This window comes from Colletotrichum tamarilloi (assembly GCF_030869305.1).
Source record: "Colletotrichum tamarilloi strain Tom-12 chromosome Unknown Scaffold_8.1, whole genome shotgun sequence".
NCBI classification, from domain to species: Eukaryota; Fungi; Ascomycota; class Sordariomycetes; order Glomerellales; family Glomerellaceae; genus Colletotrichum; species Colletotrichum tamarilloi.
Window position 1 is genome coordinate 648955 of NW_026849391.1, and position 15436 is coordinate 664390.

Genomic DNA, 15436 nt, shown 5'->3' on the forward strand with positions numbered 1-15436 from the left:
TCCGTACAAATTTACCAAACCTCACACCTCGGCATTACATCCGGTGACGGAACCTTTGAATTTTGACAGCAGGCAAATTACAGCGCGAGGAAAAAGGTTGACAAAACTGGAAAGAGCTTTCCACTTTTTTTGCACATGCCTCTCAATTCCGAGGCGTTGCATTACCAATCATCGAGGCTCTCTGCGGGAATTGGTCAATTTTGGGCCCTGTCCTTTCTTGGGGGTCAGGGTCAGTGAACGGTGGACGGTGGACCACTCAGTCAGTGCCAGGGGGGGTTCGGACAGCTGGAGAAGAATGACGCAGAAAACTGCCACTCATGGAACCCCTCGGGTTGGTCCGTGGAATTCCCGATTTCCATGAAGTGAAGGCTTTTGTGGGGAGCTCGGGGACAGCTAAGGTAAGGTATTTTGGCGGTCAAGGGGCTGTTCACCGCCCAAGGTTTTAAGGAACCAAGGTATTATGGAGGAAAACGCCCCGCCGGAAAATCGTCAAACGGACAGACGGCAGAAAAAAGTTTCGAAAAGGAGCCCAAAGCAGAGAAGTCTCTCGCAACCCAACTGGCATAAAAAAAGGAAAGAAGACAGAAAGAAAAAAAGAAAAGAAAAAAGGAACGCGGGGTTATCGTTACTCAAAGCGTCCAACGACGTTATCTCGATCCTTGACCACCTTACATTACCTACCTATCCGTACCCTGAATCGCAAAGGCTTGTCCTTACCCTTGTCTCTAGTCAGCACTTTATCCGTATTTACTCTTTTTTTTTTTTTTTTTTCCTTTTCGGAGAGCGACAGAGCAACCATTGAACATCGACGCAACATACCCGACAACGGAGAGCAACTTCCCAGCCAGCAAACGGACACTCTCCCACGACACTCGTTCTTCGCCCAGCGACAACCTCCTCCAACCCCCCCCTTCCCTTCGCCCTCTCCAGAACCGAGAAACAGTCGACCGAACCGCCGGCTTCCCTACTCCTCCTCCTCCCAAGATGTCAATCCCAGACGACACCTCCACCAACGCCGCCCCCCCGACATCCCCCAAACGCGCCGCACAAGACGACCTAGCAACCGAACCCGAGTCCCGACCCCCCGCCGCGAAACGGTCCCGCGCAACGAGCCCCTCGCAACAAGACGACGACGACGATGGCGAGGCAAAGACGAGGGCTACGACGGCGGCGATGGCGAATGCGTCACTGACGGCAGGTGAAGGCGAGGGTGAGCCGGGTGACGGTGACGGTTCAGCAGCAGCAGCAGCAGCAGCAGCAGCAGCAGCTCCCACGGCGCAAACGACACAGGCACAACCCGCGGCAGGAGCAGCAGCAGACGAGACGCCAGAGGCGACAACACAGCCTCCTCCCCCGTCCGCGCCAAAGACAAAGATGTGTGGTGTATGCCACGAAAAAGAGGGGAAATACAAGTGCACGCGCTGCGCATTACCATTGTACGTACTTTTTTCACAAATATGCTCGAGTCTGTTTCATGGCGTTTTCTTCAAAAGTACTCATTCTTCATTATACGTGGCTTGTTTCTCGTTATATACATTATCTTTACTGACTTGCGGGCTTCCCCTTTCTCCCTCCAGCTGCTCCGTCCCGTGTAACAAAACGCACCGCGAGAACCACCCGCCCGATCCCGAACCGGCGCCGAAACCCGCCTCGGCCGCCATCGAGCCCCCCGCACCGAGCGGCGGTGCCGCCGCCGCAAGCGACCCAAGGAACCCCTTCAGCGTCCTCGACGACTCGGACCAGCTCCGGTACCTCTTCCGACGGTACCCGACGCTGCAGGCGCGACTCCTCGAGATCTTCGCCGCCACGGAGCCGCCGCCGGAACTGCAGTCCACGGGGAGCAGCCTCAACGACATGATGAAGGCGCGGGCTTTGGCGGCCGCGAACCCGAAAAAGGAGCAGTGGACGCACGACGTCGGGATCCGCAAGGGGAAAGAGGCGCTGCGGAGGGCCAGGGCCGCCGACGGCGAGGACGGCGAGGGCGTGAGGGAGTACGTCGAGCTCATTAACCACCTCATGTCGCAGGCGAGCGCGGCGGCCGAGGCGGAAGAGGTGATTAGGAAACAGGCGGCTGAGAAGGATGCCGAGCTGATTAGACGCCTCATGACGGAGGACCGCGGGTGAGAGGGCGTTTTGTGGTTTTGGATTGGGTTATGGTATGATTAAGGCGGGCGGCCTGCGTGTATTATGCGGCGGCCCTGTGTTGGATAAGGCGTACGGATACACACGTTCGACCGCGAGTGTGCTGCAAAACCGCGCCGTGTATGCATAGATGGTATCGATCATCAGGTAAGGGTCCTATTTACTCCCTTGACAAAAGTTTCCTTTCGGAGCTCAGTGGTTGACTTTGAATCGCGCAAAGAATCCGCTCTTGGGCGACCTCAAGGCGGTGTCGGACGGTGGGCTGTTGTCCCGGGAGTGGTTTTCTTCCCGCCCGTGTCTGGTGAGGGCTCCGAGTTTATGCTTCAGAGCCCATATGGAATCCGCCTTGCGCAGCGACGGCTTCGTCTTCGGCTGCGGCTGCGCTTCGTCGCTTTGGGTCCAGTCCACGCGGTGCTCATAGGGGTTGTGATCCGCCGCCTCGGGATCATCAAGATGATATGGTGAAGAAGCACCAGATTCAAAGGGGAGGAGAATGTCGCCGGTTGTAGCCCGCCTGGCAGATCTGGTGTGGTCAATCTCACCGGCCCGGCCAACACCCAGCGGTCCTTCAATGGTGTGTCTGTGGTGGTTACGGTCACGGTGCGCGCGGGAGCTGCCCAGCTCAGCCATTTCCGGAATCTGTTCGTGGGTGATGGGGGCGCGGTCCTGATGCCTCTCGCGGTGGCCTTGGGCAATCCTGAGGGCCGTCCTCGACAACTTGCGAACGAGACCCTTGCTGTCCGACGTCTCGGTCGTCGTTGTGCGCGAGAACTGCGCCGCGGCGAACTGTGGGATGAAGGGGTGCTTGTCACCGTCAGAGCCTTTGCGTTTCGAAGACGAGTCCTTTCCGCCAGACTTGGAGCTGCGGGTGTCTGCGTCGGACGTCTTGGACTTTGACCTTGCGGAGCTGCCAGAGTCCACCCTCTCCTTGGTTGGCTTTACGGTAGGCTGCGCAGGTCTGGTGGTGGTGTTGGTGGTGGACTGGCCGGGCTTGAGTGACCCTTGATCGAGATACTCCCTAGCCAAGCTTGCATGCTGTGGGTGACCGTCTTGTAGCCCGTTGAGGGCTGGAGCTGGTGCTGCCGGTTTGGACGGCGCGGTGGCCTCCGCCCTGGCTCTCCTTCTCTTCTCGGCGTGAAGCTTCTGATCGGCAAGGACCTTGACGAGTTTTTGAGACAGTTCCTCGGGGTCGAAAGGCATCGGCTGCGAGCACCGCTGTCTCGGCCGAGGAGGGGCGATTGGCTTGATGGGCTGAGCTGCCGCCGCCGTCGGCTGATCACGAGGGTAGCTCATGTTGTATAACATGTTGATCGCTGAAATGGAAACTACTCCACCGATACTCGGGATCAAGGTTCCAACTAGAGATTCGAATCTTTGAAATTCCGGAATGAATGTGAATGACGAGGCTCAGTGCCGAGTTTGTTAGAAAACAAGACGTAGTCGCAAAAAGCGTTTCCGGACGGAGGGCGCTTTTTATGTATGAATGGAGATGCTCCAGTGGATAATTGAGTGAACTGAGAGAACGCGGGGGTGGGTTGATCGTCAGAGCAAGTCGGGTCGGGCAGTTAAGGTTGTTTGTTTCCTGGCAGGGGTAGTAGTCATGTAGGTAACATCCGTTGCCAAAAAAAAAAAGGCTTGCTTTCCTTTGACGTGAATGCCCGGTTGAGAACGCCCCTGTGGGTGAGAGAGAAAAAAAAGATAGATGAAGAAGGATCTACAGTTGGGAAGTTGAATGACCCTTGGGTTCAACAGCGGTCTCGGGGTGTCCTGGGGTTATGTATATGTCATACGACCGGGACGTAGGAACTGGACAAGCAAGCAAGTAGCACGCGGGCTCAATCCAAGGCTCAAGCGAGCGAGATGCACCACCGTCCGTCTGGACCAAGGCAGGTGAAGTGGGTCGCAGAGCTCTTCTTCCTTTCGCGGTTCCAAGGGTCCTGTCGTCCTGTCGGCGATTGGGAACGTCCCAGGCGCTGGACCTGCGTTTTGGGGGCTATTGGTGCGTGCGTGTCGTGCGTGCCGGAGTGCGGCGGTTGGAAGGTGGTGAATAACGTCGGGCAAGGTGTCTGTGTATGTGTGTGCGTATGTGTGTGATGTGAGGCACGCAAAGGTCGATTAAACAGAGACAAGTAACAGTGACAGAAGAGACAAGAGACAGCAAAAGAACATAAAAAAGGCGGAAAAGATGCGAGAGAAGATGTCGGCGGTGGTGTGCGTCGCTAGTCCCGCAGGGTCCCAGACAATATGTACCTCACGGGGACAAACTTCAGACCTGCCACCAAGCGTGCTATCTCCTCTCTGTGTCTTTCTCTGATGCCTCTCCGTATGCGCGCGCGGTGACGGCGAGAGAATGGGACGGGAGCCTGGTCTGGCTGAACTCGGACGACGGAGGGTGTGGCTTTTGTGGGTGGTGTCTGGCGCAACAAGGATTTGGAGAGACAACACACTCGACTTTGCGTGGTGTTTGTGTGTGTGTGTGTGTGTGTGAGAAATGCGAGGGCGATCTAGCGAAAGACCGAGGAAAGAGATGAGAGACCAGAGAAGGCTGAAGAGTCAAGAAAAAGTGACTGAGAGGGAGAAGTGGTCGGTAGCGAGAAGAGACGGGCTTTGCGAAGGGGGTATGGGAAGGTGAAGAATTAAAAACCACAAGGGGGGGTTCACGGATGTCTTGAGAGACACGAGCGTTCCATAGGTTGCATTTTTAGACACCTCTGATGGTATTTAATGGCTTGAGGGACTGACTGGTTCTGGTCATGGTCATGGCCCGGTGTGGATGGGAATGAATGCATGGGGGTTGGATTGGAGACCATTTGCATCCATTTAGACCAAAGGCAGACAAGTACTCGGAATCTCAGGGGATACCATAGTTCTTAGTCCATACCGTCAGCATGGAAAAGCATTTTCGAACGGCTTCATGCTTGGAAAGCTTTACTTTGCACTCTCCATTCTGGAGCCTTTCGGGATTGCAGTTAAAGCAGGTGGGGTTTGGGAAATACAACCGCCTCCATCACGCATCACGCATCGCGCCGCTTATTTGGCTTCAGGTACTAGGCTTCAAAAGATCCCTCGCCTTGCCTCACTGAGCTGTAAGACGGGGAATTGGACCTTTAACCAGCCCACCTCGCCTTACTATCCTCAGTAACCTTACCTGACGGAGACTTGTACCTTACCTTAAGCGGCGAGGATGGGAACTCGAGGGCCCTGGACAGTTCGTTCTCTGAGGGTTGCCCACCTTTTCTTTGCGCTTGTCGGCACGCAGCGCATGGGACAGACAAGCTATCAAACTTGCATACCACCGCCAGTCTCCTAGACCCATTCTTTCTTTCCTGTACTTCCCCTTCCCTGTCCCTTTCCTTCTCTCGGCGGCACCAATCAACCCTGCGTCTGAGGTGTTGTATCAACATGTTCAGCGTGACGACCTCCTGCTGTACCAATAGCCGACTTCTCCGTACTAGTCCGATGTGATTTCATTAGAATATCGGCCCTAGCCTGTGGGCGAGTAAGGGCGCGCATGAACTGGGGTGCCGGGAGACCACCACCACCAGCTAACCCGAACCATTCCTTATTCGACCAAGATCGTGACCTGCAAAGAAAATATACCACAAAAAATAAGGTGACAGGGGACTGAAGGGGGAAGAATAAAAATTAAGGTAGCATGGCCGTGGTGCTTGAGCCTACCTTTTGGATGAACCGGCCGGACAAACGCGGTATGGCTCGACATGTTAGACGCCTTGTTGGTCATCCGAGTTACACTGGACCAGTGATCGGATGCCGCTTTGGGACTGTCTCCGGGCGTTCGCACGCTTCACCGACACCACACGGAGCCGGCTTCCTCCTCCTCTCTCCTCACTGCTCAAGGACCTCGACCACTTCTTCGGGCGTCGGTGGCGCTGTCTGTTCTAAAACCTCGACAGCAATTCACCATCCGACCTCTGTATGAGAGCATGGTCGGAGGCTAGGACAATGGCCAACATGCCTTGTACATCGTCGCCTGAACATGCTTCTGATGTGTGTCGAAGGGTATAAGCGGGCGTTAGTCACTGTAGGGCAGCCTGTGGTGCGCTTCTTGCAAATGTCAAGACTGGAGGCTAGAAGCAAGTCTGCTGCGGCAGGGGAAGGGGTAAAGGGGGATGTGACTAGTTCCCTGACAAGCTCGATATGCACGGTGGCTCCATGTGCGCCGCACAACCGAGTTGGACGGCGTCGTTTCTGTCTTCTGATCAATGGGTTGAGGTTGCTGGTGTCGACTACGGGAGGGTGTGGAGGTGATGCCACGTTCCTTCGGGTCACCGTCCCCCCCCCCCCCCCCCCCCCCCCCCCCCCCCCCCCCCCCCCCCCCCCCCCCGCCCCCCCCCCCCGCGCGGCCATGCGCTGCCAGCCCCTCCCCCCCCCTCCCCCCCCCCCCCCCCCCCCCCTCCCCAATCTCCCCCAGCTTTCCAACCCCAGACGAGGGCTGTCACGCTGGGTACGGAGAGATCGACAGACAAGAAGTTCGACCGCGCCATCTGAAGCCTCAAGACATCCCAGCCATCGAGCATGGTGAGGTTAGCTTTTGGGCTCGCCTATGTCTTGGAACCATCACCAAATCACCGTCAGTAAGCAAGTAAGTCGACGGAGAAAAAGTAAGAGAAAAGAAATTATCAGAGACAAAGAAGAAGGAAGATCAGCGGCTCTCGGCAGTGAGTGATATCCAGACGGTTAGTGAATAAACGCTGCAGATGCAGACGAAACCGGAAGACTCGATCCCCCAGGGAGGTTGTTAGACCCAACTGATGACAGAGTTAATCCTATTGGGTATGATCAGCAAATGGTCCGCCAAGCGTCGTCTTATCTCTTAATGCTCCTGCAACACACGCTGGATTCGGCCATGGCGCGATCTCCTGAATAGGCGCACCCAGTGGATAGAACCGCAGCATCTCACCCCTAGACTCTAGACTGTTGACTTTGAGTCTGACCAACAGCAATTGTCTCGGTTGGTGGTAACACTGCCTGCTTGCCTTGGTAAGAAATTCTGCTTGCCATCCGAACAAACTGAACAGTACGTCAAGAGAGCTTTGTTGCTTTTCTCACACAGTCCGCTGACTTCACCGTTCTCACCGCAATCCGTATATCGCAAAAAGGCGCGGCTCCCTGCGCAGCAAGGTCTCTATGCAAAACACGCCATATAAGACTCGGTGAGGTATCACGAGAGAAAGGTACCGTATGAATGGGGTTGTCCACTTGTGTAGCTTGCTGCACGTCTGCATGTCTTGCCCTCGTATCGCCTTCCATGTAACCCTACGCTGGGTTTTACGAAGCCATATCATGCAGCTTGGCGATGCAGCCACGCATCCATCGAGTGTGTTGCTGGCGGCACCCTGAACTGCCGCGTACGAACCCCACAAGCAGCCCTCCATTCCCTGTATCCGTACGTAGTTGTTGGAGGCACACAAGTCATTCTGCTACGCCACAGCTGCAAGTGTGTGAAATAAAGATTGCTGATCCGGAGCTGACCATTTTGACTTTGCTTAACACGCCCAATTCCCTTGTGTTCTCTCTCGGAGCCGGGCCGGGCCTGATGTGTGGTTTGCGACCTAGACGTAGCCTAACCACCAACGGCGAAATGTCGAGTCCCTCAGCTCGACACGTAACCCAACCTCTTCGAATACGTATTGCCGGTCCTCACAAAATTTTTTGAACAAGAGCATGGCATTCCAGCTCATGATGGTTTTGGAATAGCAGCAGCCCGTATAACTAAGTGAGGCGGGTACTGTTCGCCAGACGACGCCGTCGTCAAGCCGTGGCTGGCATTTTTCAGTCTATTGAGAAGGCCAATGCCACAATCGGCCCGCTTATCGACCATGCGGTTCTCCCGCTGCAGACCTGAAAAAGCAAGAAAGAAAAGAAAAAAGGCCGGCTAGAGCCAGCGCTATTGTGTTGCACTGACTTGAATTCGAATTGCTGGCGAGATCGTGAGAACCACAAGTGAAAGCCGCGATATTGTCATCAGCTGATGTTGGATGAGTCCAGGACTTCATGTGGTAGCTTGGGATATACACTTTGATGGAGGCACTCGTAACCATATCCGTAGCCAAAGCGCAGGAACGTGGCCCAAGACAAGGGTCCTCCAGTGGAGAGATGCCAAGAACGCGGCCACAACTTAGTCGACGACGTTATTTCCACTGCGATCCGTGTCAGCGCCGGTTGCCAATCCTTCGTGTCAGAAAGTCGAACGATAAATTGTTTCCATCATGAAACGGAGCAGGATCAAGTAGCGCGATCTGGTGTTCGAAAAGGGGGGTTCATTGGAGCTGAAGACGTCGGTACCATTTCTTCATTATTGCGATGCTCAGGTAGAAAAGGGCTTGGGACGAGGGATGGCCAGGCAATTTCTCAATGAACCGTGCTCAATTTTTTGACAGAAGTTTATTCGAACCAGGCTCCAACAGTCCGAGTTGAGGCCGGTGCGTCGTCAAATGTCTAGGGAGGTCGGACACATTGAATGAAGATGCCGCAACCGTACTCCGTACAGAAATACACAATATTGTTTGTGTCCGCCGTGAAGTGGGCAAGATACCTGATGGAATATCCGTAGATGGAGCAACTTGCATCGCAACCCGGCCTGGTGGAATGTCGAGGCCAGATCTGCGTGCCAATGCCGACCGAAGATGACCGGCAACCATCCGGGTCCCGAGCTACTGGAACGGCTCAGAGCCATTGCCGGGATCATATTCCTGGAGAAAACACCTTGGAATGCCGCTTATTTCGAGACGAAACCTGGAGTCTTTTTTTTTTGGTTCGCTCCAAACATGGTAAACTGTGACTGTTAGTATGTGAAGGAATCAACGATGGTGCGTTTCGGGAGCATGGCTTGATGGTGAAAGCAACCCTGCAGAAGCTCGTGGAGCTAAGCTAGGAAGCTTTATTGGCCTGCGGACCACGTGCTGATGCGAAATTGCGATGATATGGGCGCCGGAGGATCATGGCACGAGTTGAAGTGCTTCATCTTGAGACATGAATGGTGTCTGTACGCGCGCCAGCAGCATTGTTCTTGACAGAAGCTTGTTGGGCATGAGTTTGGCCCTGCAGGATTGACCCATGGCGAGCTTGTCGCGAACTGGGCATCCGTACGTCATCGGTGAGTTGGTATTGGGTTTCGGCGCAAGTGAGTTTGCTGCTGAAAAAGGTAGATTGTCCGGACAAGTGCAGCGTACCTCGTGAGGACAGTGGGAAGAAGCATAATAGTAGGTCTTGGTGTACAAAGGGATGTTCATCTGGGGTTCAAGTCCTGAGCTGGTAGAGTTTGCAGACCGCCAGTTGGTGATGTTGGTCGCAATGAGGAAGCTGGACCCGGAGCAACGAGCCGGAGTCAACCCCGGACGACATGGTTCACGAGGTTTGATTTGACTTGATTGTTGGTGGGCTACTGCGTATGTAGTTCGGGCTGCACAATGCAAGGAAAGGAAGTAGTGTAGGTAATAAGGTAGTAAGGTAGGTTGGCGTTAAGGAGCAGTGGTAGCTACGGATGCATAACACCTTAGGTACCTTTGGTGCATCGAAGCCGTCTAAGGTACTTAAGTTAGGTCGGCCCAGTAGGTTTCTAGCTTCGGAAGGAGAGAGGTCCACTGGAGCAGCAAGGGACGTATGAGTATCCGTTGGGTACCTACGGACTCGCACCACACCCACCGAGAAAGGTAGTAGCTGTCTCCCTGCACTTTCAAGTTCCACCTTGAATTTGGAGCCACTGAGGGTCTTGAGATATCTTGAATGGAGAGGAAGGATGAATTCAGCAACGGTGACCAATCATTCGGCAGAAGGAAAGTTCAAACGTTCCGTGGACGTCGAAGGGGTCCAGTGGTACCAACGCTTTCAAGTCTTGTCATTGGATGGATGGGCCCCGAACAAAATGGACCTTGAATCCACTCCGCATGGTGCCGGGGGCCCGAGCTTCCTTCTTTGATTTCACAGTGTTCCTTCCTCCTCATCCAGAAATGGAAGTACTTAGGTACCGACTGGTAATTACACACAGTACATAGAACAGAAAGAGCCCAGCTGCTCAGGGCGCAGTGGAACATCCCTTGTCCCTTTCTCCGCTTCCCTGGTTGCTCCCGTCCACTTCCACTTTCAATTCCACGTCCACATCCACGTTCAGTTCTGTCCCATGCAGCCGTTTCTGTCCTGAACCCCCCCGTTGCAGGTGATAGAGTATCCATTCGCATCAGCTGCATTCCCAACCAGAGAGACGGATACGCTTATTTATCTCTGTACACCTGTTTTTGACTACTCCAACTTGCTGATAAACCAGCAGACGTGCCCGTGCCTTTGGTCTTCCATGGTCCGGTAGGGTCGGCAGCAAAATATACGGACTACCTTACCTTACGGACACCGTACACAGTAATCACTAGAACCTCAGATTTCTTGCTCCGTATTACCTACAAAGTATCCGTACCTTACGGTATTACCCCTCAACGGCTCGTCTCTCGGTCAGCGGTCCTGATCGTCACGGCCCCTTCCCGCTCTCCCGTTAGTCTCTCAATTCGTCTCCTGACGGGACCTTGACGCTTCTTTCTCCTCCTCCACCACCACCACCACCCCTATCCATTCCCTCATCTTACTTGGTCAAGTCCGGTCCCAAACCAGCGCAGCCTAGGATTCAACCATCCACAACTCCAACTCCAACGACCAAAAGGTACGTAAGGAAGCAAACCTACCAACCCCTGGGCCCCCGGCCCCCTTCCAGAAGCAACAGGAACAGCACATGCCGTGCTACAAACAAGAGGTGCCATTGTCGTTGGTGTCCTGGTTTGGTTCGATCTTGAACCCCCTAGTCAACGCTAGAGGGGACAAACGCTCCCCCCATCATCGCCCAGCCAAGTTGGCAGAATCCTAAATCCCAATTTCAATCGCAATCGCAGCAAGCTCGGCCCCCCCTTCCTGAATTTCCCTGCTGGAGCTTGGAAGGGCCCGGAGCCCTTGGCCTGGATCCGCGACTGACCTCATTTGCTGTGTGTCTAGCATCGTCGACGAACTGGACGCTTCCGCTGCTCCTCTCAATCCACGCCCGTCACTTCTCACAAGCCCGACATCTGCGCACCGGTGGAGCTCCTAGCGAGAAAAAAAATAAACCAGGCCCCTTTTTCGAACCCCTGGTCTGCCGCACCACGAAGCTCTATCCTGCTCCTCCTGTTCCTGTTCCTGTCCCATCCTATCCGTACGAAGTATCCGTACTGCGTTCGCGCTATTCAGACGCACCCAGTACCTCTAACGGATACGCTTGTGTACCTGATCTGACGAGCCGCAGTCCCGTTCGTACGTACCTTAGACTGTACCTTACCTACCAGATCATACGCACACCTTGCTTGCCCAACCTGTGGTCAAGGTTTCTCACCGGCCCAGCAACCATTTCAAGGGCCCCCGACGAGAAGCAAGGTACACACGAGGCAGACCACACTAAGAAGAACGGTCCCCGGTGGGTTTGCCATGCCTTCCTTGAGGCTCTGAAATCCCGGCTTTTAGTCAGTGCATCCACTGTCCCAAAAGTTTGGTTTTCACCCAAGGCCCTGCCAGTCCGCTCTATTCTTGTTCGGTCGTGATCTTTTCAATCTCTTCTTCTTTGCACATTGTATGTTGTTTGCCTCCCCCGAACAGCCTCTGCCCTCCCCTGGTCGTGGCCATGGCGTCCGACCCTATCGGAGCTCGAAAGGCTCACAGGAGTTCAGAAGGCTCTCGCATACCTTCGAAATACTATTCCGCCGACCACTCAACTGCTGCCGCCGCTGTCTCCTCCTTCTCCTCCTCCTCCCGACGAACCGATCGCGACGCCGCTCATCGATCCGCCCCCGCCGCTCCGAAGAGACATACACCTCATTACGCCGTCCACCGAGAGTCATCGATCGAGCCAATACGGCCCTCTGCCACTGGCTCTGAGCAACCTGCCAATTACCGCGACTCCTTCATCTCCATAGTCGACGACCCATTCTTTTTGCGATTTGACGATAACAACATTGAAGGGGCGCTTGCACTTGACCCTCGTTGGACTGCGACTTCATTCGACGACGCCGACGCCGACGCCGAAGACGAAGGAGAAGAAAACGAAAACGAAAACGAAAACGCGAGCGACAGCCAGGGGGACGAAGACGAGGAGGACGAAGAATTCGATTTCGACGCTTTCGAGTTCCGCGATGACGACACGCCCAACGAGCGCTGGCCGCCCCCAAGAAGAGAGTCGTTGATAATAGGACATTCCTTATACTGGGTAATAATGCCCCACTAGACACAGACTGCGGGGTAGCTGATGAGACGGGAGTGGAAAAAAGGGGCTGACGATCATAGCAACCACCAACCTCCGCCATCATGGAGAGCCTCAATATCCCAGTCATTGGCGCCTCGGGCGTTGGCAAGTCGTCCTTCGTCCAGCGCGTGCTGGGCCTATCGCGGCCGCCCATAACCAATGCATCCAGCGTCCGCATGGTCGTCGACAATGTCACATACGGCGTGACACTGATCGAGCTTGACCTCGAATACTTTGAGCTGAACCCGCTGCAGCCCATCCAATGGCCGAAACAGATCAACGGCCACATCGTCCCGCGGGTCGATGGCGCCCTCATTATTTACGACGTCACGAATAAAGAGAGCATGAAGGAATTGCCCCAAACGATTGGTGAGCCTAATTCCCGCCGTTTGATTCGTCTGGACGCGGCGCGTCTTGCTGACACGCGCTAGCTGCTTTGACAAAGTCGGGTCTGCCGGCTGTCCTTGTCGCCAATAAATGCGATCATCCAGAGAGCGAACGGCAGGTTGATTCGCAGCGAGTCGCCAGCCACGAGTATTTCAAGTCGTGCGTTGGGATGTTCAATCTGTCTACAAGTAGTCCGGAACGCGCCAGAGCGTGCTTGAACACAACCTTGAAAGCCTCGATCGCTTACCGCAAGGGTAATTGGAGCCCATCAGCGAATGCACAAGTAGTCAATGTTAATGCTGATGAAATGCCAGAATCACAATCGGAATCGGGCATGCCCCGCCGTCGTGCAGCCTCGGCAGCCAACCTCGAGGCCCACGACAGCTCCAACGGACGCCCGCTAAGTCAGCAGAGTAAACATAGCCGAGCGAGCTCTGATTTGTCGCTTCTTCGAGGTGTTCCCCCTCCCATCCCCGATCACTTACGTGGCCCACATCCTCCACGAAGTCCTCGAATAACCGACTTTGGTGGCGCGCCTTCAAGTTCGGGCTCGTTCGGCCCATCCGATACCATCGAGGAGGAGTCTCAACAAACTGTCTCGAGTCAGCTACGGACACCTGGGATACGTCTCGACCGCGGGCCGACGGATTCGTTCCTAGACATGGAGGAGTCAGACGCCGAATCATTCAGATACTCAGAGGAGATCCCCATTCTTCAACGGAGCGATGATAGCTTCCTCGAGAAGCCGACCAAGTCAGCAGGTGTGGCCTTTGACGAACTCGTCGACCGGCTTATTGCTCCCCGGATGACCAAAGCGGACAACAACTTCTCCGATGTTTTCTTGTGTCTCTACCGGAAGTTTGCAGCACCAGGCGAGCTCTTCTCGGCTATACTTACGCGACTTGACCGCGTCAGAGACGACAAAGCAGCACATTATCTTTCCAAGACCGCAACACAGCTCAGAATCATTGAGGTCGTCGCAAAATGGGTCTCGCTGTACCCTGGCGACTTTGCGCGATCAGGAACGAGGCGAAACCTAGAAGAGTTCATTAAACATCTCTCCACCGAGCCAATCTTCTCCATCGCTGCGCAGCAAATTCGGCGACATCTCGAATTCAGTGTGGTGGAGGATGACAACACCGGATGGGCAAAGTCGGACGAAGTCGCAGACGAAGAAGGCAGCAAACTTTTGTCGAGAGAAAAGACGCGCTCTACATCAGACATGTCCAACGGTATGATCACCTTGACCATTGACAACGATAGGACTCCAGACGAGAGACCTTCTGGCAGCTCCGACTTTTCCCAAGTGGACAGGACAAGTAGTGTGGGCACGCACGTCTCATTTCACTCTTACGACGAGTACGAAAGAGAGGCAGCGAACATGGAGCCCACGGATGTGCTACCGATGAACAAGTTCCGTTACCATATTTTCATGGACATCACGGACGACGACATCGCCGATGAGATGACGCGCATCGACTGGGTCATGTTTTCTTCCATCCGTATCAGAGACTTTGTGCGGCATGTGAGTCTCTCATTGGAGCAACGATCCAAATGCAAGAGTCTCAAGAACGTCAATCGGATGATTAACCACTTTAACCACGTGGCGAAGTGGGTTGCCAATCTCATATTGTTGCGAGACAAAGCAAAGCATCGGTCTCAGATGCTAGAAAAGTTCATGAACATTGCACAAAAGCTGCGGCGGCTCAACAACTACAACGGTCTGGCGGCAGTGCTCGCAGGGATCAACGGCACGGCGGTCCATCGGTTGGCGCAGACGTGGGCACTGGTGCCGCCTGAAGCACAAAAGTCGTTTGCGAAATTGGGCATTCTCATGGGTACACAAAAGAGTCACTTTGCGTACCGACTGGCATGGGAGAATTCCCCGTTGCCACGGATACCCTACATTCCGCTACACCGGAGAGACCTTGTCTCGGCCGAGGAGGGAAGCAAAACATTTGTGGGGCCTGAAGGCGATAGAGTCAACTGGAAGAAATTTGAGGTACTCGGTGAAGTACTGCTGCCGCTCATGAAGAGTCAGGGAACTGCGTACCCGAACCTCTCGAAGCACGAGGCAGCCAGGGAGCTGATTTTGGATTGCAGGATGCCAACAGATGAAGAAGTAAGTGCAGTCTTAACCCCTGTCATCGTCACAGCATGACTAACACGTCTTCACAGGAGATATATCAACGGAGTGTACAGCTGGAAAGCACGGCGGGCGGTGGTGCTGAGTACAACAAGAAGAAGTTTCCGTGGTTCGCCAAATAGAATCTGGCAAACCGGCGAAGTGTCTCGACGGGAAGACTCCTTTGCCCAACTCCAACGGGAGCATAGACGGACGAAGGCGCAACGTCTGCGGGCAAGCTGGTCATTAGCTCGCGCGAGACGTCATTGGCGCATGCATGCGTACATATCAACATGTCAGGTTCACGCAGCGTAGTGGGACTGTTTCTAGGCGATCTGGCTCGGTTTTTTGACGTTATAGATATCCTGTTCAGCAATTGATTTTGAGGTCGATGATGGCCTCGAATTACTGTCGACACTAGTCCCGTCAGTCGAGTCCGATTTATTCGAATCATGCCAGCACAATGACTGGACCAACGTTCTCCCGGATTATGTGACGGCGGAAATTAATTT

At 54.5% G+C, this 15436-nt stretch overlaps 5 protein-coding genes across 5 annotated transcripts; 2 read left to right on the top strand and 3 right to left on the bottom strand.

Moving 5' to 3' along the window:
• Window positions 1-984: 984 nt before the first annotated feature.
• Window positions 985-2124, top strand: CTAM01_03555 (HIT zinc finger; the record flags this gene model as incomplete). Its single annotated transcript, XM_060519590.1, has 2 exons — window positions 985-1436; window positions 1578-2124. The coding sequence occupies 2 exons, from the start codon at window positions 985-987 to the stop codon at window positions 2122-2124; spliced, it is 999 nt and encodes a 332-aa protein (XP_060385796.1).
• A 210-nt stretch (window positions 2125-2334) lies between these two features.
• On the bottom strand, window positions 2335-3447 carry CTAM01_03556 (uncharacterized protein; the record flags this gene model as incomplete). The annotated part of the gene is made up of 1 exon (XM_060519591.1): window positions 2335-3447. One exon carries the CDS (start codon window positions 3445-3447, stop codon window positions 2335-2337), a length of 1113 nt encoding a protein of 370 aa, XP_060385797.1.
• Window positions 3448-5704: 2257 nt separating this feature from the next.
• CTAM01_03557 (uncharacterized protein) lies at window positions 5705-5884 on the bottom strand (the record flags this gene model as incomplete). The annotated part of the gene is made up of 1 exon (XM_060519592.1): window positions 5705-5884. The coding sequence occupies one exon, from the start codon at window positions 5882-5884 to the stop codon at window positions 5705-5707; it is 180 nt and encodes a 59-aa protein (XP_060385798.1).
• Window positions 5885-6060: 176 nt separating this feature from the next.
• Window positions 6061-6680, bottom strand: CTAM01_03558 (uncharacterized protein; the record flags this gene model as incomplete). Its single annotated transcript, XM_060519593.1, has 2 exons — window positions 6061-6498; window positions 6603-6680. The coding sequence occupies 2 exons, from the start codon at window positions 6678-6680 to the stop codon at window positions 6061-6063; spliced, it is 516 nt and encodes a 171-aa protein (XP_060385799.1).
• Window positions 6681-11794: 5114 nt separating this feature from the next.
• CTAM01_03559 (RasGEF domain-containing protein) lies at window positions 11795-15067 on the top strand (the record flags this gene model as incomplete). The annotated part of the gene is made up of 5 exons (XM_060519594.1): window positions 11795-12376; window positions 12454-12781; window positions 12844-13053; window positions 13114-14921; window positions 14978-15067. 5 exons carry the CDS (start codon window positions 11795-11797, stop codon window positions 15065-15067), a joined length of 3018 nt encoding a protein of 1005 aa, XP_060385800.1.
• Between the last annotated feature and the right edge of the window lie 369 nt (window positions 15068-15436).